Raw genomic sequence first — 27,164 nt, 5'->3', positions numbered from 1 at the left:
TATACTTCTTAAAAAAGATTTCAACGCGTAAGTAACGGCTAACACAATAATACAGCCGTTTACATGATCTATGTAACGCTGCTGTATATTAATATTTTTGGGCAAATAAGTGTGTATATGTTTACTGAAAAATATATAATTCTACTTCTAAACGTAAAATAAGCATCTATACAGTTTTTATATGGGGACTGTAAATATTTTTTTAGAACGCAAGATAAAATTGTACGAAGAAATTGTTTTTTTCTTGGCAAACTGTATCAAGGATCAAAATACCCTGTAGTCAATATGTACTGGCGTTATTTCCTTTCATGGCCACGCTCATTCTCCTCACTGGTGGTGGTAAGGGCCTAGTAGGGAGGGGGTGTCGTGGTCGAGCAGGGCGGGGGGGCAAGCGGGAGTCCGTGCTGGCGCGGGCTCGAAACTCTTCGGCGCATTCTGATTTCCCTGAAGATGATGTAGAATCGCTGCGTACCACCCCCAATACTTCACCTTCTTCGTCTAATTCGACTTCTGTCCAACGACGACCTTGAAAATATTTAGAATGTATATTAATAACATGTAAGTTAAATTTTTATTATTATTATTATTACTATTATTAAATTGAATTTTTGGAATTCCAGAGAACATGAATTATCAAAGACAGTAATTTTACCGATGCAAAACAGGTCCTTGGACACATAAGGGTTAACAGAGTTGTTTTTGAGGGACAGCACTAGCGTCGCATTACATTTATGAAAATATTTATGTTAAGAAGAATAGAAATGTTTTTATGAAAAACGGTGACAGACTTAACATTAATTTATTAAGTTATATGCTCGACAGTCGTTTTCACAGTCATAAATTCATTCAAAGGGCAATGTAAACGTTTCTACAATAAGATTACCCTAATATAGATTACCCTAATAAATAGATTAACCTAACCTAACCTAACATCTAGGTCGTGGTTTAACAGTTTTCCGTTTAATTATTTACGAAACTTTTCGAAACAATGTAACCTTTTAACCCTGGAAAAAATATTTATTTATATCATACATCTACCACATTATTTGAAAATGCAATAAACTATGAAATGCCGGTAATGCCTAACACGACTTCGCAATCTGGTAAGATAGTCTTCTGAAAAAGATTTGGCCTTTTTTGAATATTCCAGGCATTTAGTTTGTCAATTTCTAATCTAATACTGAAAACGTAGGTCGGGAAGTAGGATGACAAGTTTTGAAATTTATGGGTAAAATTAATTATGAGTTTGCGTCTCTGACTTCAAATACTAAAATTTAAAATACAGTGAATAGCGATATCTCTCGCCAGGGCCGGTACTAAAAAATCGTTAAAAAAACCAAATACAAAGACACGACAACTAGCACATAGAAAAATTCTTGAGGTCCGCTGGTTCGTTTCTTGGCTTAGTTGGTATAGCGTCTGGCACGGCATGCTAGAAGACGACGGTTCGAATCCGGCCGAATCGAAGGAATTTTTTCTGAGTGTTCGATCTTGGTATTAATAAGTAAATTTTGAAAAATTTTGAAATTTTGAAAAAGACCTGTCTAACGACGGAGACGTGGTGATACTATTTAACGAGAATTAATAATAATAATTATTAATTAATAATTTATGTCTTTAAAACGATACAACATTTAATCCAATTACAATACAGATTTGGTCATGTTTAATATTAATGTTACATTAGCCGTGTAAGGGTAATTTTCAGGTTAGTTTTGTGTGCCTAATTTCGGTGGCAATTTTTATTATTTAAATATTCTAAAATATTATCATAAAGTATTATTTCATATTCGAGTGTGGTAACCGGAAATATTCTTCAATATTTCTCGATAATATACTTAAAATTTAAATTATTAAATTAATTTATATAATATAATATAATTTATAAATATAATTTATTAAATTAATATTAATATAAAATTTTCCCGCGAAATCATCAGGTAGAGAAAACTAACTTTGAAGAGATTAAACTGCTAACGTCAAAGTTAAACCTTGTAGGTATTATAAGGGTTAGTGGTCCTTCCCTCGGTATACACGGTGAAATAATTTGTTGTAAACTATTGACTCGTTTGTTCATGCGTAATGTATACTAATAAATATAAATTCTTAAAATGAAGTAAACTCAACTACATACCAATAACTTAGTTAAATTTACTCAGGGATTTTTAATAATTCTCTAGTTTACTTATATTTTTGAGTTAGTAACCATTTCATTAATTGAATTTAACTTCGTACTTATTTAAAAGACCGACAACTTATACTTTTACCTATTGTTATGGGACATGTAAAAAAGAGGGCCCGAAACGTTTAATTGTTTCAATAAACAAACATACGCAACTTACATCCGAAAAGTAGTTTCAGTACCTACATGTAACAATCGCGAAAACCTGAGATCTCGAAAATTATTGTAATTAAATATTAAAGGATGTTTCAGCACCTTGATATTCAATATTTTTTTGTGAAATTCCGACTGGATTCGTACCGGCTGGATTCGAACCAGAGATTTCTAGCCAACCGTGCTAGACGCTTTGTCAACTAAGCCGCGGACGAACCAGCGGACCTTACGATTTTTCCTATGAGCTTGCTGCAGATCTTTTTGCAGAGTTTTTGATTTTTAACAACTTTTTTGCCGTAGCGCCACCTGTGAACGCGATAGTTACTAAAAATAGTCGAATTATTCGATTATAAGCATAATCGAAATAATTAGTTTCTTGATATCAATTAGTTACTGATAAGTTACTACACTTTTACACTTACACTTCACTTTTTGATTGTTGATCCATTATCGATTGTGAATTGAAATAGTTAAAAATTTTTGATTGTTGATCAATATCGTAATAATAATTGGATTGATTGTTAATAAATTCGTAATGGGATCGATTTTTTATTTTTTTTACATTCCGTAGCATAGTATAGAGGAGTTGTTTTAGTCACTGAAAATTTAATTAGTAATTACTAAATTAGTAACTATATTCGATTATTTTTTGATAAATATGACTAAATCGAAAATCGAATGAAGTATAGTGCAACTACCGATTTATTCGATATTTTTTAGTAACAATCTCCCGCGCGGAGAGAGGAGCTGCTGAAGGATTGGTTTTACCACTCGGCCCGCCAAGTCAGTTTGAGGTGAGGGTGGAACTAAATTTAAAAGTTCCTGCGCGCAATCCCCGAAATATATCCGATAGAAGACCGACAAGCAGGCCACTTTTCGGCGCTGGTCGAGATTTTGTAGCTTCGACTACACAAGAGAATTGTTGTTAATAAGTCTCTTTGCTTTTCGCTCCACTGAGCCCAAGGCAGCTAACTGGTAATGAGCAGATTGTTTAAAGCCGTGCGTTTCAGTGTGGCAGGGTTCATATAAACTCGTATATACAAAAATTCCTGCGCCCGGTTTCTAAATTATTGCACAAAAACCGCTATACAACACCTTGCTAGTAAAATGCGTCATTACATTAAGAAAAAGTGATTTACAAAAGATATACCTGCCTACCTATCTTTCCATGTAAGTTAGTAAACAAACATACATGTCCACTTGTTGTTTATTTATTCAAGCTATTTGTAAAACATGTATAAATACGAATCGACACAGACCCTCCACGTAGGTTATATAGGTTGTAGGGAGGGTAGGTACATAAATACGGAAACGACCTGTAATGCAAGTAAAGGAAGTAGGCGGGAATTTTGTCGAATTATAGTTCCATTTATATATCTTGTGTTCAATGTATTCAATTTCAAAATACGTATTACAATACTATAAATAAATAATTTTTTCCCTTGCATGTAATACAAATAGACTTAAAGCTTAAAGCGAATTTTCATTTTATATAAAATCAACAAAATGTTGCAGTAACAACATTGTATCCTCGTTCAAACTATATTATATACAGCCTACCCACAGTTGCGCTGAGGTTTATCGGGTAATGGAAACTGAATAACAATAGATCGCAAGTAAGAGCACGGCAATTGTGTAAATAGATGGACATGAAATTAAATATGAAAAGAAACTCGTTCGTGAATTGTGAAAACTCACTAAAAGCAGCTGTGAACTCCATCTCTGGTTCTGGTGCGGAGTCGGAGGCGGCTCGGGCCAATGATCGACCAAGAGCTGCAGGATGTATGTCAGGGTCAGTCCTCTTGCCTTTGGTCCATTTGCTGCTAACGCGCCAGAAACGACGCACATCGTGGAATACACTCCATACCTGAAATTTGCAATCTTATTATTTGTATAGTAATTTCTATACTGGGCTGGTCATGTCTGCCGCATGCCGAACGAGTTGTGGGCCAAGATAGCCACGTAAAGGAAGCCCCATAACTCAAAAGGAGACACGATAGACGACGTCCATCGGCGATGGCGGAATGACTTGCACTCCTTTTTGCAGGACTGACCAGGCGGTCTAGACATCGAGCGATCGAGTGTGTTCACAAGAGAATAGCATTGCAGATGTTGCCCAATATTGAGAACAATAGGACAAGAGAGGGGAGGCCTTTGTGCAGCAGTCGCTTTTGGCATTTGTACTATTAGGTTTATTTTGATACCGACGTCTGTCGTAAACGTGTTTTTTTCAAATTTATTTATTTAAAGGAAATTCACTTTTCGTATAAGTTCTCAGGTACACCATGGTTACACCGCTGAAAGCAAATAATGTTATAAGTCGTACTGACCCAAGACCATGCTAATTAAATTCGCCTCGAAACGTTTTTATAGAATTCCAGGTTTAATTAAGCGCTAGGCAATGCTATTTATACGACATAAAGATGACAGCTTCGTGATTAGAATATTTGTTTATTTTATGTATGCATAATTAGGACACATGGAATTTTAGGCGGAGAGAAACAGCCGTGTTCTGATGCAAACAAAAGGGTTAATTAAATTACACGCGTTCCGTGACAGCGCTTTATGCTCCTATGGTTCACAGGAGACTTGTATTCTTTTGTATAATAGAGTATTGGATTTATTAGTGTTATAAAAAATGTCACACCAAACGTGACTTATGAACGTTTGTTAAGGTGATGTAGTTTCATGGATTATTAATTTAATACAAGACGAAACAAATTGACTCTAAAATATGTTTGATATTCACACTCCAACTTCATCATATGGCTTAAATAAATTATTGAATGCGTATAATAGCACCTTATCAAACTTGCAATGTCAGTTACAGACACAGCGTTAGATATAAGCCCAAATTGATTTCGATTTTTTTAGATTTGATTTCGAAATTTAGATTGTTTTCACAAGTTTAAACATAACGTACCCTTCATTTTGAGTTTAATTAAGAAGGACAATTATTAAGTACTTTCTTTCCTCTCGAGAATTTGCCAACACATAGAAATGTACTAAGATTTGTTCACAAACTAGCAGGAACATTCTGATACAGGAATTTCTATTATTTGTGCATACGACGAGCTTTGTTGAATTCTACGAAATTCAAAGGAACCCCGTTGAAGGAAAATGTTTTTAGGTACACACGGATATTTCACAAAATAATCCGCTTCAGATTTGTTGTTTGATTCGAAGAACACGAAATATAAACAAAAATAGGATAAACCTTAAAATAAAGAGTAATTGGTACTTATTTAATAATTGACAGGTCCTCTACACGTGTATGATTTCAACAATAGGCTTTTTGATATGATGAGTTTCTCTGTAATCATCTACATGGTCTTGAATTGAAGCAATATTTCCATATTATGAAGTAAACACGAACATGTATTATAATAATAAAATACACGGACGTGTAAACATTTTGACGTGTACCTAAGCTCCTTTAAGTACCCAAGTGTAACAAAAATCAATTGTACGAAGTACGTCATCTGTATATCTGAAGGTGTATATTGTAAATGTATAAAAACACACAAATTTGGACAATAACAGTTCTCTTTATACCCCAGTTCGCAATAAATCCACGTGTTGTTAGATTCGTCGGGATGATGACTGTAGCGAACCGCAGCAGTCACTACAAATCTCTTTTGTATATATTTTATAGTTTCTTTAAGTTTTAGTTTTATATTTAAATTCTAAAATTAAATGTGATTGTTTTTTGCGCCTTTTCTTGACTATTGTTTTGGATTGATAGCTGCACATGTAGTAATTAATAAACTGTAAGTACATTTGCTTTGGTCTTGCTCACTCTTTGTTAGCACCCACCCGAGCAGGTTGATATAGTGCGCTACAATGACGAAATGTTAGAGCAGTAGTAGAATCGTATAATTTTTACTGGTTCGGTTAACGGTTTATTTCGGTACAGTCTACTAAACGTCATGTTTCCAACACGAGTAACAAACAGACGCTAGCAGTTTCAGCGTAACGCACGTAACACGCCGTCTTAACATGTTTACGAGTATATTTTATATACAATCATATTAGTATCGTTTTCATCATTGCATCATATGATTAAAGTTATTACTTATCGTTAACAATCAAATACTATTACAATAATTTTAAACCTTTTCATACAAACTTGCACTAGTTAGATTTATGTGGGTTGCTTCTAACTTCCAGAATGCTTAAAGTTTTAGGAAATGAACCTGTTTTCTGGGGTCCAACCAACCTTTCGGGGTCTTTACAGGTCTCATGGCCACGGCTGACCTATAAAAAGCCCGAATCGTTGGTTTGTTTGAAAACAAAAATATATATGCGATTAAGATCCGAAAAAAGTCATATTTCCTTTGTGTAAGGCTCAACTCACACTGGCGCAGACTCGAAGCGTCGCGACGCGTCATGTTTTTCGCCTATAGCATGTTCATCTCTATTTTCCCATTATTAAGTTACAAATTTGTGTTTTGCAAATATGGAATCGAGCGTCGACGCGCGTCTTCGATTGGCAGCATTCGAGCGGCTTCGCGCGTCGACGCGCATCATTTGGGCGCCGTGAGGTGTCAGACGCCTACCACTTTGTGATCCCGGCGCACAGTGGGCCCAAATTGATAATTCTTGGACATAGAAATAACTTGTGGAGTTTTCAAGAAATTATACAAGAATAAAAGTTGTTAGGAATGTTATTATCTACTATAATATAAAAAAAATTTGCTCTGAATACCTAAAATTGTGATTGTGATGATTGAATAATAATTGATAATTCTTGGACAAAGGAATAACTTGTGAAATACCGAGCTATTTTTTTTATGTGATAGATAATAACATTTCTACCAACTTTGATTCTTGTATAATTTCTTGAAAAGTTGATAGTTTCAGAGAAAAAAAATATTTTTTGTATGGAGAAATAAACATTTTTTTTCTCTTAATGTAGGAAAATCTAATGTGTGTGGTTTGTTTACAGTATAGGTCCAATCATTATACTAGTATATACTTATAATATACTAGTTTATACTTAACTTTCGTGTTATTGCTATAACATTCTCTAGATTACACTAAAATGAATTTTTCTTTAGTCGAAGCTCATGTATTTTGTTAAAAAAGTACATAAAAGAGTTAGCAATTTTACCGCACCTTTACTTACAAAGCCGCAAGTACATGCAGAGGGATTATTTTTTTCTACATAGAAAATGATTGGAACTATACTGTAAGTAAACCACGCATATTACATTTTTGTATATTTTGAGATAAAAAATAAATGTATATTTCTCTAATACAGAAAAAAAAAAATTTTTCTCCGAAACTATCAACTTTTCAAGAAATTATACAACAATAAAAGTTGTTAGGGACATTATTATCTATCATATAAAAAAAATTCTCGATACTCCACAAGTTATTTCTATGGCCAAGAATTATCAATTTGGGCCCACTGTGCGGCGCAATAATGCGTGCGTGTCGCGCGTCGCCAGGCGGTGTAGTTGAAAAACAGTACGCGATGCGACGCTTCGACTCTGCGCCAGTGTGAGTCGAGCCTAATAGTCGCAAAAACTTAAGAATTCGATACTTTAAGCTTTGTTTCATATTTTTCAAACACCACGCACCTACGTGGTTCATTGAAATTCTCACTAGATACAGATACAGGTATATTAACACTAAACACACTAACCTGTTCGATGCTCTCACGAACGGAAATTTCGTGGAAGCAGACGCATCCAATTTCCTTACTGCGGCGCTGACCCTCCTCTGTGCTCACCATGCGGTCTCCAGCTTGATCTATCTTGTTTCCTACCAGTACCACTGGTGTTTCTAGCACGTTGTCCTGTAATTACGAAAATTGTTTTTAAGGAACATTACTAAAGTTTACTCTGGTGTGCAATTTCTTGTGCAATAAAAGTATTCAGAGACTCAGCGTCTTACTTTGTAATCACTAAATTATTCCTTTAGGTATATTGACAGATAAACCTAAGAACTTGATAGATAAAGAAAATATAAGAATTGAAGTGTAATTATTGACAAAGATTTGTTAAATTTGAAAGTACCTATACCTTTATAGCCATAATAAGTACTCACTAGTTACGTTGCAAAATTTCTACGTAACAGGAAAACGTATTTCTTATTGTTTGATGAAATTCGATCATGTGGCTAAATACTCAGAAGTTAGTGAAGGTAACAGAAACCAAACCTTCTCAAGCGAGAATTGTTTCCATGGTAACATGTCAACCATTAATTAATCTCACTAAGTGAATTACTCGGCATGCTACTCAAACTGTTCTTTCAACAGACCGTGCTTAACTTGAACCTATTCTAGCCTTTTAGCAACTCAAAAGGGTCTTCGGAGTTGCCTACCTATTCATTTACAGACGTATTGATTTATTTGTTCAATGGAGAAAGGTGAACTTATAAATTTACAGTAAAGTCTGTTTAAAAATAAAATACATTAGATTATTATTACACCGTTTCGAAAAATAAGGATTATTTGGTAACTCCTACCTTCGATGATGAAGCCAATCTCCGGCGCCTTTTGTTGTAATTGATGAGGAACTTGAGACGATGGCACTCGTCGAACGAGCACTTGTCTGTCACCGAATACATCAGAATGAACGCTTCTGCCCAACGGATGTTGCTCTCCAGGTTCGCATATTCGCTCTCCTAGCGTAAAAAAACTTATGTGATATTTACAAAATCGTAAGTTTCTATTTAATGACGCTGTATGTACATTGTTTGATATAGATACGTAATCCTACGAAAATGAAAATTTAACATAATCGTGTGCTTAAAGGTAAAACCACATAAGTGACATTCTACAAATTCACAAAAAATCTCCAATTTATGTTCCTGTTGTAAGAAAATCACCATCTTTCTGCAAATAAAACCACTTATTGAGTTTATAGCTTTCTTGTTATTGAGTTTCACCTGCAGAAAGATAGTGAGTTTCTTACCATAGTTATGTAAAGACTTTTTGAAGAAATGTCACTTATGTGGTTTTACCTTTAAACAGACGATATATAAATACTTAACATATTATTTATCTACGTCTTCGATTGAAAGGCGAAGGAAATCAAACAAATGGGGTTTTAGATTTCTTCATGAACGCACGGCACGCCTGGCTGTGTGTGGAAGGAGGGATACTGTTTCTTACACTCATGTGTGATAATTGTAAATATCGGGTTTAGCAGATGAAGCACAAATATTATTAATGCAAGGGAAGGAGCATGTTGATAAAGTGGATGACGTATTTATAGGATCGTCGCGAGGCTGTAGTCTCTGACTACCCTAATGGGAAAGGGAAGCGTTACATACGCTTGGCGACCTTTATTTTTTGAACATATTCTATTTTGAAATGATTTATATGAAGCTCGCTTCATATTAGAATGCGTAACATAGTGTAGACTAGGGTAAGCATCATTGAACAATATAAAAACTTCAAGAGATTTGGGTTATGAAAACACAGTAGAATAACGATGTAGAAAAGCTGGGATTACAACGTTGTATAAGAAGCAGAGTAGAGCTTTTGTTCAAAATCTAAAATACCATTAAAGTTTCAGAAATAAATGTTTCAATTCTGAGAATTGGTTACGATTTGTTTTCACTGAATAATTCAAGTGGCTGCACGAATATTGGCACCAAATACCTTTTGTTGTCAGTGCTAAAAAATGATATGCTTTGAACACCGAAAACGTTAATGTTCGTCTAGTTACGAATAATAATAATAAATAATAACGCACACACTCAACATAGCCCCGCACTAGAGAAACCCTGTGTTGCGGGTGCCATGGACACGCACATAGACAACCACAAATTACACCCAAACTCACGAGAGAAACAACTGTAGGCCATACAAATATTTCTCCCGGCTCGGGAATCGAACCTGAGACCCCTGCGTGGCAGTCCGGCATGGTAACCGTTCGGCCACGGAGGCAGTTAAAGTTAAGTAATATATTTTAACCGACTGAAAAAAAAACGAAGTTCCCGATTCGACTGTATTTTTTGTGTATGTATGTTACGCGATTACTCGACATTTTTTATCGATGATTATTTTTTGACGGAATTCGTCAGTTGTTGTCCCAAAATTGAAGAAAATTCCGCCTCTACGGGAGCCAAATTACGGGATGAATTCGATTTATTGGATTTTACCCACTTTCCTTTAACCGTTTTCAATAAAACTTGGCAAATAGATGTAATTTCGCAAACTTTTGAGGTTGGTTATTTTTTTATAAAAATGTTATACTTATTTCGTAATCTTTTTGCAACCGATACTCGGTAGTAATGTTTGTTGTTATTTGACTATTTTCAAAGCTGTAACGTTTCAATAAACAAGGGAAAAATAACTGTTTTATAAGTATATAGAGAACATGGCTAACAAATCTACTATTTAATATACTGATAGTTAGACTATTGTTTTAGTGTTGATCAATCATTTTCGTTTCGGGTCAAACTGCCCATTCTATGAGTATGTAAAGTAGCTGTTACGCTGATTGAACTGGAAAAATACGTATACGTGCGTATTTATTTTTTCCACTTACCCTTGGGTCGCCAGCCGAATCCAATATTTCGAAATAAATCATTTCGTTGTCTATTACTGTTTGGCAAGCGTAGACTTTCTCCAAATTGGGGTCGTATTCGCCAATGAAACGCCTCGTTATGAATCTCACAACGAGAGCTGGAATAAATTATACCTACTCGTAATTATTTTATTCTGTAAAGTCTCACAAAAACTTAAACAATAACATTAATTAAATCCATTTCATTTGTACAATTATTATTATCTGAAATTATTATTTATTCATTTGTCCTCCTTTAAGTACAAACAGTGCTTCAGCTATTCACAAATTCGGCGTTCTCAGCCTAATTACCGTAGCATTTCGGTATCCTCAGCCTAATCACTGTAGCCATTATTTTTTCTCGTTTATTATACCCAATAACATTGAAATGTGAACAACTTTAAAGTAAACTATTATTATGTCTAAACGGCATTAGAATAGACAAACTGGTTTTCAAGTTATTAAGACACATTTTTTGTGGAAACCGTATACGATGGATACGACATTGATACGGTAATTAGAAAGTTCAAATTTTTTTAAGAAAAACCCACTACTTCTGACACAGCTGAATTATTATTTGTATATTTTACTACATTTGGTTTAATTCTAATGATACAAGTGCCATTAAATATTTTTGAAATAAATTTAAAGCAGGTTATTTTAATATTTTGTTATTGGTAATTATTAAAAATTACTTCAATTTTTCATATGATTTGCAGTAGTTACAAGAACAGTGTAATTATTTGTATTATGATTATTTCTGCCGAAAAAAAAAGGTAAAAATTAGTAAAGAGATATTTTTGGTATCGGTGTAATTCATTACAAAAAGTAGAAAATCAAAGTTATTTATATGGTGTTAGTTGTTTTTTATAAAAAAAATGTTTGAACTTTCTAATTCATGGCAGCGGTAATTAGATCTAATCACCGTTTCCATAAAATATATTTTGGGTCTTAATAACTCGAAAAGAACATTCCAGGTAGGGTAAGATTGCGTTAGTCGTACCCCCTAAGAAAAAACACCTGTAATATTTAAAATTATTTAAATTAAACAAAACCTTTAGCGTCTGCGGGATCTTTATTTATTTTACTATCAATGTCTTTTAATGAAAATGCCAAAAACGTTTATTGAGTCAGGTATTGACGAGATCTTCAAAAAGCACCTTTGGTACGATTAAGGCACCTGGTCGCCTAATTCGTACCACCTATAACCTAAGTCGTACTTAAAATAACACTTCAGTTAGGACATCACAAATTGTATATACAGTACTAATAGAAAGAGATCATAAAGAGACAACATTTAAAATCTAGAAACAGGTAAGGTCTAAGGTGGTTGAAATCAAATAATTCTTAATATTTTTGAAGGGAGAGAACAATCCCAAAATCTCAAGTGTAAGGGAACATAGAAAACAAAAATTTTAAACCCTTAAAAAATAGAATTATGAATTGTAATGAAATAAAATTATAATTTCTTCTGAAAAAAAGTTATGAATTGTAATGAAAGAAAATTATAAGTAAATGATTTCTGAAATAAAATTATAAATTTTAATTGAATAAAATTAAAATTCTCCTGAAATGAACTTACAAATTGTAATGAAATAAAATTAACATGCTTCGGTAATCAAATAAAGGCATATTATATAATAAAGGCACTAAAAAATTTGTTTTGTTGTGTACAAATATATTATTTAGCTGAAAAACTAAGAAATAATTTTCATAAATTCCTAAGTCGTACCGGTACGATTAAGGAATTTTCCACGAGTACGACTTAAGCAACGACACTTTCAAAATTCAAATCAAAATTACTGTTATGACATAAAAAGATCTGCCGTTTGCTTGTGCTTAAATAAATGCTAAAATACGTCAAAAATAGACGAATACCAAAAAAATTACTATAACTTCCGAATAAATGAGAAGTTTTAAAGAAAACAGTGCAAAAACTTACTTTTTAAAATTTTTCCCAACACGAACATTGACCGGCCGCCGGTTTGTTTTTGTTTACTCGCAAACTTAATAGTTCAAATTTATATTACTAGATATTACTTCCCACGCATGTGAGACCAGATATCGCTGTAGTACGACTTAGGCGGTGGTACGACTAACGCAACCTTACCCTACGTGTCGGTAACTCCCTGTCGCGACTAAAGAGGGTACTGAGCGGGGTACCGCAGGCATCAGTGGTCGCTCCCCACCTATTTGGAATGTATGTAACAGATCTAGTTGAGCTCATAGATTCCAATTGTGCCTTTCTTGCTGATGATGGAAAGTTTACATAATAAACTCTGGACAACTTCAAAAAGATCTAAATCGTATACAAGACTGGACCAAAGTTTGAATTATCAAATAGAATGCATCAAAATGTAGCATTTTGCATCTTGGTAACAAATATCCCAAAGTCAGTCAACATTCAAAAAGATCTTGGAGTCAATATTGCATTCAATTTTAAGTGGGATGAGCATATCATTATAATAGTAACTAACTATAAGCTAACTCCTATATCTTGTCACACGCAGATCGTTCCAAACAATGACAGTAGACGTGTTCCTTAAAATCTACGAGACCTATATACGGCCACTGCTGGAATATGGATATCAAGCGTAAAGGCCTTATTTCCAAAAAGACATAAACGTTCTTGAAAACGTTCAGAGGAAGGCAAATAAAATGCCACAGGCTCTTCGACGCAAATCCTATGAGGAGAGACTACACGTATTACGTCTCACTACTCTGGAAGAAAGACGCCTTCGTGGTGACCTCATCTAGATTTATAAAATTCTGATGAGTCAGTACAATCTACCAGGAATACAAAACATCTTCAAAAGAAAAGAAAACTTTAAACCGTCACGTGGCCACCATCTGAAACTAGTTCGTGCAGCTTCCAAAATTCCTGCTGCACACAATTTTTTCAGCAACAGTGGTGCACAATTGGAAGATGTTGTTTCTGCTGTCCCTGTTAATGCCTTCAAAAACAAGCTCGACAACTGGCTACGAAATAGTGAATTAGTGCTAAAAAAGTGAACTAAAACAAATAATATAAATTTCAACACTGTGTGATGTAGACATACCAGCGAAAGCTAGAATCAAATAAATAATTCAATTGAAAGCAAAATGTTATAACGAATCCCGACGATATATAATTTTATATTCTGTTTATAATGTTAGCTAAGGGAATACTTACTTTTCATAAATATTTCAGATATTACATGCATTATAAAAAACACAAACAGACCCAGATAGAGCGGTATATCGCCTATAAAATACCACCGTGATCGCTGGTCGAAGTTAAACTTCAATTTTATATCTGGGAAGATTAAATGAACCAGAATGACTCGTAAAAAGTTTTTTTGCCACGGCTGGTGGCGGGAAGTGCCTTAATAAAAATACCTTAATTTATTACCAGACGTCAAATTTCATTTGGAGTCCCGGCATGGTAGAAGATCAATCTTATCGTAGGTATTTCTATAGTCATCGTAAGTTTTCCAGCAGTAGACGCCGTGAAAGAACAAGCCTAACTAGGATTGTTTTAAAGAAATCATCGTGCAAGAGCGGCCAGTGTCTATATCAAAACAGTAATTTTTCTTATCAGCTACACGCTTTCCATAGTGATTCTATAGTGAATTTTGATAGTGAATTCTACCAGGGTGTTGTCAAGGAATTTGAAACAACAAAATGAATGAACACTAATAGTACATCTTTTATTTTCGAGCATCACCACTCATTCAATAGGCCGATTTCACTGAAAAGAACGAGCAAGAAACACAATTGGTGCTTTTTTCTATACCTTTTTTATTATGTATTACTACACCAATATCGTATCATAAATTTAATGAATAATATTTCTTTACAAAGTCGATTATAACGCTTGTTTGGAATTTCTAATTGAAGTCACTATTTTCAGCTCACGAAAGTTAGGGACACTTTGTGCTATAGGACATTAGCTCTAAGATTTTCTGTAGCTCTGTCTCATGCGAGTGAGGTTATTGCAGAGGTTGCGGTTCAAGAAGTTTGATTGCCTGTTATTTGATTGCAAATGCCACATGTAAGGAGACATTAAATAATTGTCGCTAATACAGGATGTTCCACGACTGTGCTACACGGTGAGACAGGACTTTCAATATTGAAGATAAGATATTTTGCTTAATGGGGACATTATTGCCTCTCTGGAAATCGAACCGACAAAATGTGGAAAATACCACCCTGTACTTAATGATGATGATCGAAAGGGTCAATTATAAAGATTAGTTCCTTTTAAGAAACATGTTAAATTAAAGAAGCTCCATGTAATTTTACATTTAAGTTTATGAAAAACTATTTTTAAAGCGTTTCACTGTCGATTTTTATACTTCAACATGGGGCTCCGACTCATAACAGAAGGAAAAGCTGTCTCTTAATTATTGATTTTCTTCCTGGATCAATACACACGGACCGATTACATGGCGCGATCTCCAGAGTTGCCTGCTTATCGGTATTATAGGATAATTATCACGGAGAGTATGCGAAGGAATTGCACGTTTTAATTCCGCCTTCCCCTTTTCATCATCGAGTACTAGATGTAGGCTTGGGTTCCACCCCTATGTTGTTGGTATACCAAGAACTCGCACGAAGCGTTGCACTTCCATGTTTATATGGCGAACGGCTATGGAGTAGAATTCCCTACCTGCAGGCTTGTTCCCTAAACGGTATAACGTGGGCTTTTTCGAGGCGACAGTGAACCCGTCGACCTCATCGTCACACTTTCAATCAGGTGACATATAGACGTCAAATGCGTATTTATTTAAAAAACATACCTGACACTATTGTATTTCTTTTTCTGTAACAATGTGTCTTCGACAATGAGTTTAATACGAGCAGAGGGGAGAGCTCACAACTATAATTATGATTACTGAGTTTGAAACTGTAATACTATCAATAGAATATTAACAGTGGATTAGTTACTTTTTATTTTTATTTATTTTTATTTATTTATTTACACATTATTACATTATTTAACTAAATGCACATATAAAATGCATTCGCGTTGGTTGGTGTGCAATTATTTAATTCTTAACTATGGAAAAAAGTGTTAGGTACTACGTTAAAAGCAGTGTGGATGAGATTTTAAAACGTGACGTTGTTAGTGTACTGTATGATTCTGCATTTGACTTTAATAAGAATGAATGAAAACGAGGGTAGTTGCTCGCTACTGCCTGCCCCCGCACCCATACCAGCCCTTACTGAGTGACCGAACTGTCAAGGCTTTGGCGCGCAGTTTTCGTTGAGTCACCGCCGCAGAAGTTCGTGATTAAGGACCACTGGTTCGAAATACGTCGAGCAAAAATTCGACTTAAATACACGAATTATCCGTTAGCATAGTCTGTACTTAACCGATATAATATTTAAGTGGAAAATGTTTCTTACCTGATTTACCCACTCCGGCCTGGCCCAATACCATGACTTTGAAAGGCTTGCCTTTCGGGTAAAGAACAAGTTTGGCCAACGAAGTTCTTGGGGAGGTGGTGGTACTCATTGTGACATTGGGTGGTCTTTGGTGACCACTAACCAAATGTACAGTGGACAAATTAATTACATTTTCTCGTCAGTACCTGCAATTGGCGTCCTGAAAAGAATTTTTTTCTATTCTATGGAACATGAAATTAAAGTATAGTCCTACATAACTACAATACAAATAACAATATAGGGTATTTAGTTAAGTGCAATCACTTAACTAAATACCCTATTTTGTAGTTGCAAACTTAATTTGGATATTCTGCCAGTACAATACAATACAATACAAAAATTCTTTATTGTACACCAAAAAAGGAAACAAATACAATACAATTAAATTAAAAATAAGCGGTGGTACAATGGGCGGTCTTATCGCTTTAAGCGATTTCTGCCAGACAACCTTTGGATGGAAGTAATTATATAATTCATAGGAAAAAGACGGTGGTGTATGAAGAATTACTAAATCAACTGATAAAAATTAATAAATAAATACAAATATACATATATTTATAAATAAATAATAAAACCAATACATATATATGAATATCGTAAACTACTAGATATTCTCATACTTATAAAAATTTCTAAAACTGAATTTCAAAACATAAAAATACATAAGCAGTCCAGGTCACACTAAATGAAGGTAGTGTACTTTAACCATATTTTTGAATATATTCAATGATTTCGCTTGTTGAATAGACAAAGGTAAAGCGTTCCACAAACGAATAGCCTGAACAGTAAAGGACTTGTCGCAATACTGGGAGGTATGCAATGGCATCTTAAGTTGGAGAGTTGAAGAAGAGCGCAGAAGTCGGGGGTTGTATTGATGGGCGAATTCAAATCGCTCCTTAAGATAAGGTGGTGTGTGAGGAATGAATAAGATGCCATAGAGAAGATTAAGAATATGAGCATTCCGGCGAAGTCTAATGGGTAACCACTTCAGCTCATTGCGATAAATGGAAACATGATCAAATTTCCTCAGACCATAAATGAGATGTATCTCCGTGAAAGTGAAATGTAATTCAAGGATAACACAGTATGGCAAGGGCAGCAGGTTATTAATTACATTTATGAAGTGGATAAAGTATTTTGAACTGTAAGTATATTTAATTAATAAACTTAATTAGAGTCACAAAAATTTTGGTGTTATGATTTTCACACCTACCAGTACATATATTGCTTTATAACATTTTCACACCTACTAGTACATATATTGCTTTATAATATGTAATTAATATTGGAGGCTATCAGGGCAAAAGTGGTGTAACCCAACATTTAATTAATTTTGTTAATACTTTTTGTCTACAATATTACTTCAAATTGAAGTACATCATTATTATTAGGATGCTATTTTCATGTATAATAAATATTATTATTTTAGTTATTATTAATAATAATGATAATTTTGTAATAGCAGTTTACCTCACAAATTATCTAGTCTGAAACTAGGCAACTTCTTAGAATAACAAGGTACCAGAGTAAAGAAATTAACTCCGTGGGTACTATCTAGAAAACATGCGCCCGAACCAATTTCGTTAACTTACTTTTCAAATTGGACTTCCCGGGAATCGAACCCGAGACATCCTCACCATTATATCATATCGACGCCTTACTTTCTAAAACATTTGTCTTATAAAAAGTGATTTTTCAGGAGATGGGAAAAGCTTCCAAAGTATGTTTTCTTTTTCAATTTCTAACGAAGTGTTCGTTTGGGTGCATGGCAAATATAATGTGAATATGAAGGAAATGTGACTTGGAATCAGTCTACGAGTATAATTATAAAATGATTTTGATTTTGATTGCATTTCCGTTACTTTGTGCTTAAGATGCGAGTTTGAGAAGTAAGGCGACGATTATGCAGTTACTGAACCGAAATATCTAAGATACGTTCTAAACGTTTGTCTTACAATTCGCATGAATGCTGATTTTACGTACCTATTTAAAGAAAACGCGAAAAATGTACATTCTTGCAGAATCTATTTACATGAAAACGCTTTCTATTGTCTTTGGTACTATAATAAAATATTATTTCAATGATTTTGTGACATTTATTCACAAAAGATTCAATCTGCAGGAAAAGAATCACTCTGCCAGGCTTAGTCGTTGTAGAATTTTATCAAAGTTATATTTTAAAAACAACAGCTGAGCTGGTTTTTCGGTTTACAATCTGTTTCTGGAAGGTTCCAGCGCGAGTCGAACATCAGCAATGAGTATCACCATATGAAATTCGCAACAAACCCTGATACGTATGTACATGAAACAAATTATGTGTAATTTCAGATCTCTCGTATTTTAGCAAAAGGTTATCGACTAAGTTCGTTCGTAGTATCTTTAAATGTCTCTCATGAAAAATTAATACCAAAAATTGATATTTATACCTAGGGTGCGAAATTACAATTAAAATTGTTAATTAAATAATTAAAAAAATTAAAACTTTAAACTGTTTGTTTCAAATATTAATAACAAGTCGCAGTATACGCAGGGTAGAATATTAAAATGAAAGATTATTAAAGAGTTGCGTTAAATTACTTATGGTATTGTAATTCTAATTATAAACCTTTGGCTTCAGTTGTAACAAAATCACTTCTTCCTAAATTTAGATGCAATGCACTAGTTCTAAAATAGTTAATATGTAGCTATTATCTATTATCACATCTCGACAAATTGGAGCATAAAGTGGAAATTAGATACAGAGGGAATTAAATGTCGGTCCGATATTCGCGTTGAGCAAATCCTTGTCAGAGAATAAGGGGTAGTGATAGCTATTCCGTATTGCATTCTTTGCCTCTACATACCTTTATCAATTTAACATTATTTATCAATTTAAAATAATGACTTCAAAAAAAATTTTAGAAGATGGTTACTTCGTAAATATTAGAGGTCGTTGTTTAGTTTACAGACGAATTCATGGAACGAGTTCAAGATATGTATACACCTTTTATTATTTATATTTATATAATCTCATATAATCAGGTTTCATAGATAGTATTTAGTAGCAGTAGAGTAGAGTCCTTGTAAAAGAGTTCATCCAGGGAAGTATTTACCATTCTTTTTTATATCAAGTGACGGGTCAAACAAGTCGTGCACCTGATGGTATGCTTTCGAGTTCAAAAGTTCGATTCGGATTCGGATACGATATCGTTATCCAACAACGTTTACGGAGTTAGTCGGCGAATATAGATTATAAGAAAAATGAAATCCTTTTATACACATTTTTAAGGCTTTAAAGGCCTAAAATATAGGAATGCATTAGTCTCGCATTAAAATAAATTAATAAAATTGAAGAAAATCCACATTTTATTATAAATAATGAAAGATTACCATATTACATTCTTGCTTTATAAACAATAGGACGATCGGTAACTTTCATTCGTTAATTGTCTTCTGAATAACGTTTGTAGCCTTTGCCGGGGTGGTGATGGTTCGGAGTGTTAGCTGATACACGTGTTTGGAATTTGGTTATTTTAGGCGATTGTTCCACAGTCTCTGAGCTGTTTTATATTAGTGTATAGTTGTGTTTTATGTTTACCTGCTTGGGTAAGTGCTTAATAACTAACTAAACTCCCTCCCTTCCGTTGTTTACGTCGTAAACAATGGACAGGGTTCCTCTCGATCCCCCTGACCCTCCGGACAGGGATCTGTCTCCAGTGCCAATGGAGTTATCTCCTCCTGTCTTTACGCTTTATGCCACAAAACGACGTCTGGATATTGATCATGAGTCTCAACCAGAACCCAATAAAAAAGCTATAACGGATTCACTGCAACAACCGTCGTCCACACCCCCGGTTACAAGCCAATCCAGTGATCCCAAGGCAATTTACACTCACCCGTCGCTGACAGAAATGCCCAAACTGTATTCGGAACAGGATAAAGGTCCGTTTATTGTCCATGTTTCACGACAGGAGACAACTCCCTCGTCTGGTACTACTATCCGCCCCATAATCTTTGGTCAATTTTTAAACAAAAATAAAATTAGTAATGTTGTTAATGGTGGAATCAAAAAGGTTGGTCGGAACAGAATAGCTGTGGAATTTAAGACTGGTAAGGACGCCAACGAGTTTATCAACAATCATTTCCTACCTTTATATAAATATGAAGCTGTGATTCCGAACTACAATGTTACACGCTTAGGGCTCATCAGAGGTATCCCTACGGAGTTGACAATGGAGGAGCTAGTAGAGGCTATGGTTACACCTGACTATTGTGGTGTTGTGCTCAAAGCTAGAAGACTAAACCGCAAACAGATTGATAATGGAGTTACTAGATGGACCCCCACCCAAACGGTCGTACTGACATTTCAAGGTCAAAATCTACCCTCGAGAATTTTCCTCTATTACACGCCTATAGTAGTAGATGCTTACCAGTTGCCCACAATACAATGTAACAACTGCTGCCGTTTCGGGCACATTAAGACCCAATGCCGATCCAAGCCTAGATGTTACAGATGCGCCCAATCTCACCCCGGGGAGACTTGCTCAGTAGTGGAGGATAATGCTACTTGTTTGCATTGTTCAGGAACCCATTTTGCCACAAGCAGGAACTGCCTTGAGCACTCCCGGCAAAAATCTATCAAAATGCGTATGTCACAGGACAATATATCGTTTCAGGAAGCTGCTGCTCTCTTCCCAAATGTTAAAAGATCATATGCGGACACATCAAGGGTGTCCACTAGCATACCCACTACACTTTCACCACCCTTCCCAACACAATTGTCTCCCTCTACCCCGCTAACACAGTCTTACAGAAAAACAGTATTTCTGACACCTCGCCAATCAGGCCCTTTAGGGAAAAGTTACGACAGAGAAGCACACAACAATATAATTAGAGATTGTCCTTCTACTCTTCCTGATGGCTGTGCTTTAGGTAACCCCTCAAACACAACAGAGACCTCCCCTAATGATGACTGCCTTGACCTTCTATGGTTACTGGTCATTAACATTCTAAAAAAATTCAGTGACGTCCCACTACCGCCCAACGTTGCCCCAAAAATTTTACCTCTTTTAAATCTACTCACTAAAAATGGCTCTGAATATTGTTCAATGGAATAGTAACAGTCTAAAATCCAAAAAACATGAATTCCAACATATAATAAACACAATCTCTCCGTTAGTCCTTGCCATCTCGGAGACGTGGTTTCCCAGGGACTACATCTTCAATGTGCCCGGATTCTCGTGTCTCCGTGATGACAGGGATGATGGACATGGAGGGAGCGCACTTTTTGTTAATAAATCATTGCTCTTCTCCCAAATCCATCTCCCCTCACACAATAGAGATATACTTAACGCCGTAGCAGTAAGGATTGATGATATCTCTTTTGTGTCAATATATATTCCCCACCCTAATTTTCTTGTTTTGCAAGATCTCCGCTCCATTATATCAGTGCTCCCCTCCCCTATAGTTGTTATGGGCGATTTTAACGCGCACCATGAGTCCTGGGGATCTTATCGTCCAGATTCATTTGGCACCCTGCTTATTGACCTCCTGGATGAGCTGGATTTGTGCGTTATAAATAATGGCAGCCCCACAAGAAGGCCCAACCCAACTCAGAACCCATGCAGTGCAATAGACTTAACAATTTGGTAAGCCGCAGTTGGCTTCTCTTTTAACATGGTGCACTCTCAAAAGTACATATGGAAGTGATCACTACCCCATTCTTATCTCTTTGCCGGATAAAAGATTAAAAGTTCATTACACTCCCCCACTTTTAAAATTTAGATTAAATAAAGCTGACTGGTCATCTTTTTCGATGGAAATCAATAACAAAGTGGAGTCCCTCCCTGACGTGACGCCGGACAGTTGTCTTACGGCATACAGGGCATTCAAGGAAACCCTTTTAACGTCAGCACACACCAACATCCCTCAGACACAAACAACGCGCAGAAGGATTTCACCTCCGTGGTGGGATGCTGATTGCACGGACGCCATCCGTAAAAGGAAGGAGGCAGAAAAGAAGTACAATGATCTAATGTCTCAGGAGAACTTTCTACACTACAAGCAGGTAGCAGCCCAATGTAGAAGGGTTCTGGCCCCAAAGAAAAAACATGGTTGGACAAATTTCTGTGAAAGCATGTCACCTCGTACTCCAGCATCCGTAGTCTGGAGACAGATAAAAGATTCCGCGGCTCTCTACGCCCGAAAGGAAACACCTCAAACGACTCCTCAGGTTGGATTCACTCATTTGCAGACAAGCTGGGTGCTAGCTGGCCATCAGTCCCAAACAAGGACAATCTCCCATTGCATACTTTCACCTATATCTCGGCTTCTGAAGAACTTGATGGTCCTTTCTCTCTACTGGAATTGAATATGGTATTAACTGGGCTTAAGGATACTGCTCCGGGAATAGATGGCATCCCATATTCATTCCTCGTAAACTCAACAGAAAAAACAAAATTATATTATCTAAAATTAGTTAACACCTTCTTCGACGTGGGTATCATACCGGATGAGTGGAACAAGCAAATTATCATCCCTCTTCTTAAGCCCGGCAAAGATCCCCTCGACTGCAATTCGTACAGACCGATTGCCCTATCCTCTAACCTATTCAAAGTGATGGAACATATGATAAGGAATCGACTGGAATGGTTTTTTAGAGAGGCACGGTCTATTGGCAAAAACTCAATTCGGGTTCAGAAAGGGATCCAGTACACTAGACAGCTTGAGTATCCTAACCACAGATATTCGTTTAGCATTTCAAAAAAAACAGTATGTCGTAGGCGTGTTCCTGGATATAGCAGCCGCCTACGATAACGTCCTTCTTCCAGTGCTCAGAAGTAAGCTACGACAGCTGAGTGTCCCTGAGAAGTTGGTTCGTTTTATTGTTAACTCGATTTCAGCCAGATCTATCGAAATTCGCTGCCATGGTACTTCTATTCCTCCCCTATCTGTCTGGAAAGGCCTCCCCCAGGGCTCCGTACTTAGTCCCCTGCTCTACAATGTTTACACGCTGGATCTGGAAATGACGGTTAACTCGTTCTGCCAGGTCCTGCAGTATGCTGACGATGTAGCCCTGTATGTACGATCAGAATCAGTCCAGGAAGCAACATCACGCCTCACTTCTGCCTTAACCTATCTGAGCGATTGGTTAGCCGAGCATGGCTTGTCATTGTCGGTTCCCAAGTGTTGTTGTGTTGTATTTTGTAGAAAAAGGAATATCCCATCCCCCCAGATTTTATGTCAGGGTGACTACATTCCCGTAGATACACATGTCAAATTCTTGGGCATGTTTTTAGACTCCAAACTAAGTGGGATTCAACACTTTAACTACATCAGCGGTAAATGTGAGAAAGGTGTTAACATTCTCCGTACCCTCGCGGGTATTTGGTGGGGTGCACATCCTTTTACCCAAAAACTGCTATATAACGCAATAGTCCGTAGCCATTTGGATTACGGCTCCTTCCTTTTGGATCCATGTAATAAATTACCTCTGGATAAAATAGTTAAAATACAATCTAAATGTCTTCGCATAATTTTGGGCGCTATGAAAACATCCCCGATTAATGGACTCCAAATCGAATGCGTGGATCCTCCCCTTTACCTTCGTAGGCAATTCCTTAGTGATCGATTTTTTATTAAAGCAGTGCAACATGCTTCTCACCCTCTTCTGGAACGGTTACAGATGTTGTCGCAGGCGACGAGGGAATCTGCTAATTATAAAACGCCGTGTGTGCTCCATAGCTTTAACAAATTCTGGAAACCTTCCCTGCCCATAGAGCAGTTCACTCGACTCCCAATATTTAACAATAATTTTAAATCACTAACATTTAAACCAGAGATCATCCTCAATTTTGGCATTAACAAAGATTCCCCTCACGCATCTAAACTGTTAAAAGAAAAATTAGCTACCAAATACGAAGGCTGGCTTCCGATTTACACGGATGCCTCTAAATTGCAAGAAGGTGGTGCTGTAGAGCCGTATGGATACCTGCCTACAAACTACTCCTTAACTACAAACTCCCACCGCTAACCTCTGTGTTTACCGGAGAAGCGGTCTCTCTCCTTGAGGCAATCCAGTTTGCTGAATCCCATAATTTAGGTAAAACCATTATTTTTAGTGACTCTCAAAGTTCCCTCCAGGCAATATTATCTAATCCGTTCCGCCTCAAAAACAAGTTCCCCATTATTTTGAAAATCCGAGAAGTATTGTACCGATGCCAACTTAAACTACTTAACATTATCCTGGCATGGATCCCAGGGCACTGCGGTATTCCCGGTAACGAGACTGCAGACTTATGTGCTAAACAGGCCATTACCAGTGGCTCCCCAACCTATGACAAAGTGTACCACCATGATCTTCTCACCCTGGCGCATGATCATCTACTGAGATCATGGCAGGTTGATTGGCAAAACACCAGAAACCGGGCAGGTAAATACTACTACGAGATTCAAAAATGTATCCCAAACAAACCCTGGTTTTTTAAACAAAAACTGTTCAGTAAACAGGCCGTATCCATCATCTGTCGCCTAAGGCTTGGGCATGCATGCACACCCGTCCATCTTGCTAAAATTAGGATAAGGGATACCTCTCTGTGTGAGTGTGGCGTTGAGGATGGCACCACAGATCATGTTCTTTTTAACTGCCCTAAGCTGAACATTTCTCTTTACGATTTACTCCCTCAAGATGTCCCTCGTCCAACCAACATAAAGTGCATCCTCGAGATGTCCAAGCCCTCCCTTTTTAAAATGTAAAAAAAATTTTTTGGCAATTAACCAATTAAAATTGTAAAATGTTTACCTTTTTCTGTTTTTTCCCTTTTTGTATTCTATCTAATTATTTATTTACTTTTAATTTCTTATATAACCCCTATCTAAAACTACACTGCTTGCATTAACTCATTAATATACCTATAACTTTTATTAACAACCCTGTTTTATTAGGCTATGCTTTGTGTTGTCCTGTGATGTTGCAACTGTGTGCTTTATTATAGATAAACCCGCTTCGAGTCTCACAGACAGCAGTAAGGATCAAAATTATATTTGAAAACAAATCCACTCCTCCCGTGTAGAGGCTACCTACGACGTGACATTGGCGGAATTGTGAAAGTCACAAAACAAGCCACTAATAAAGAAGAAGAAGAAGAAGAAGAAGCCTTTGCCGGTCGAGAAGTATGAGTAATTGAACGGGTATGACGTGATTTCGGTTCGGTTTCGAAACGATAGTTTGACGTTCGATTCGGTTATTGTGAATAAAAATGAAAAGAAATCGTACGATACCTAACCGAATCGGTCGACAACAGAGTTATCGTAAGGTTTTGAATCGACCTGCTGGTCAAATAACACGCACATATGACTTGTTAACTTATGTCTCATTGCGCTCCGATCTTTGCGATTTAAAGCTCTGAGTGGCACTGCCACTACATGACAGGCGTGTCTTTTACCACCAGGCGCATACTTATTCGTCCCGTCGCTTGGCATCATAAAAAAGGTTCATAAATACATACCTTAAAGCATTGACTTACAATTATATGGACGTCGGGTCCGCGCTAAAAAGTGTCCGAACTTATAGGGCGTTAAAATCGTATACAGAGCGTCATTCACACTTTAGTCTTCGTTTGTTTCTTCTGACAGCGAAGCAAGCAAAATTGGACAGTTTTGCGATGACATTACAATTTAAATTCAACGTTTTAGCTTTTTCATATTCCTTTACATGTCACTACGTTTAAATAGGTTGACTTGGGACGTTTTTTGTTTGTGGTTTTTGTATTAGACCCGTCGTCCATTTATTTGTAAGTCAATGCCTTAAAGGCAAACAATAACATACATAGTAATATAAGAAAACACTAATTGTTTACACGTATTTATGTAATAAGGGGTTCCTAATATGACTTGAATCAGTGGACTCTTATGTTAACCGATATATTTTAACGTCTTTGGCATTATTTTTCGCATGTTTTCTCAATCTAGCAAAGTTATCTCATCAAAAATCTTGAAACGTGACAAAAGGAGCACGCGTCAACAAGGCTGTTTAATTGGATCGTTAATAAAACGTTAGGACATTGTGCATAAATTTTACAACGTCAAGCTGTTCGACAAGTTCAATAATGGACTGAGTAAAAACGGAGCACAATAGACACATAAATTGGACAATTTTATAGACCATCTGAATCGTTTCTAAAACAATTCAATGCCATTGCTGAATTAGATCGCGTGTTTTCATTTGAATCTCCAAACTTAGAGGCATTCAAAACTAAAAAAACATGTGAACGTGCAATGTTTCTGACTTATAATACAAATCGAATGCATTTCAATTGCCTCTGAAGATTGCGAAAATGTGACTATTCAAAACAGAATTCAGTTGGCATTTGGAATATTTCGAAACGACAAAATATTCCTTAGGTATAACGACGCGGTGACATTTACAATGTGTTGATGTGAGCCCTTTATGTTGAAGCATTAACTAACATAGACCTGCGGTTGTAATGGTTTTGATAGGACGGCAGAGTTATTAATTTTATGGCCAGTTTAATGTCGATCAAATATTGTTTGATTGAAAGTAGTAGTTTCAATTAATTTGTATCAATCAGTCTGTTAAATTTAATGGAAATTTCTAAAATTATGCTCATTTATTTATACAATTTAATATAGTATATATATTATTATTATGTATAACATACTTTAGACGCATATCTAAAATTGTACGACAACAAATACAATAACATTTAGAATATTGTATAATCAAATTTATTTACTTACAGAATGTTAAATCAAATATCCGTGGCCCTAGGAATCTTTATGTAAATGCTTTCATTCAAAATGAAAAAGTTTTATAAGGATATATTCACTTGGCTGCGTAACGTACGTATTGCGATGTTATGTAGAGAAGCTGAGTT

The 27,164-nt window shown here is 35.9% G+C and overlaps 1 protein-coding gene across 1 annotated transcript; it reads right to left on the bottom strand.

The window, feature by feature from the left end:
* Positions 1-102: 102 nt before the first annotated feature.
* Positions 103-27,164, bottom strand: LOC113235151 (ras-related and estrogen-regulated growth inhibitor). The gene is made up of 7 exons (XM_026470748.1): positions 27,028-27,164; positions 16,252-16,450; positions 10,843-10,979; positions 8,810-8,968; positions 7,986-8,138; positions 4,034-4,202; positions 103-525 (listed from the first exon to the last, which is right to left on the bottom strand). The coding sequence occupies exons 2-7, from the start codon at positions 16,358-16,360 to the stop codon at positions 281-283; spliced, it is 972 nt and encodes a 323-aa protein (XP_026326533.1). The 5' UTR covers positions 16,361-16,450; positions 27,028-27,164; the 3' UTR covers positions 103-280.

The sequence above is a fragment of the Hyposmocoma kahamanoa genome, unplaced genomic scaffold (genome assembly GCF_003589595.1).
Source record: "Hyposmocoma kahamanoa isolate Upper Pololo Valley unplaced genomic scaffold, ASM358959v1 87, whole genome shotgun sequence".
In the NCBI taxonomy this organism is placed as follows: Eukaryota; Metazoa; Arthropoda; class Insecta; order Lepidoptera; family Cosmopterigidae; genus Hyposmocoma; species Hyposmocoma kahamanoa.
This window is presented reverse-complemented; position numbering and strand designations above follow the sequence as displayed.

Coding starts and splice junctions, on each gene's coding strand:
- LOC113235151 (XM_026470748.1), bottom strand. CDS start 16,360: ATGAGTACCACCACCTCCCCAAGAACTTCGTTGGCCAAACTTGTTCTT. Junction 8,139..8,809: donor GATTGGCTTCATCATCGAAG/GTAGGAGTTACC, acceptor TCGTAATTACAG/GACAACGTGCTAGAAACACC. Junction 4,203..7,985: donor TTCGTGAGAGCATCGAACAG/GTTAGTGTGTTT, acceptor TGCAAATTTCAG/GTATGGAGTGTATTCCACGA.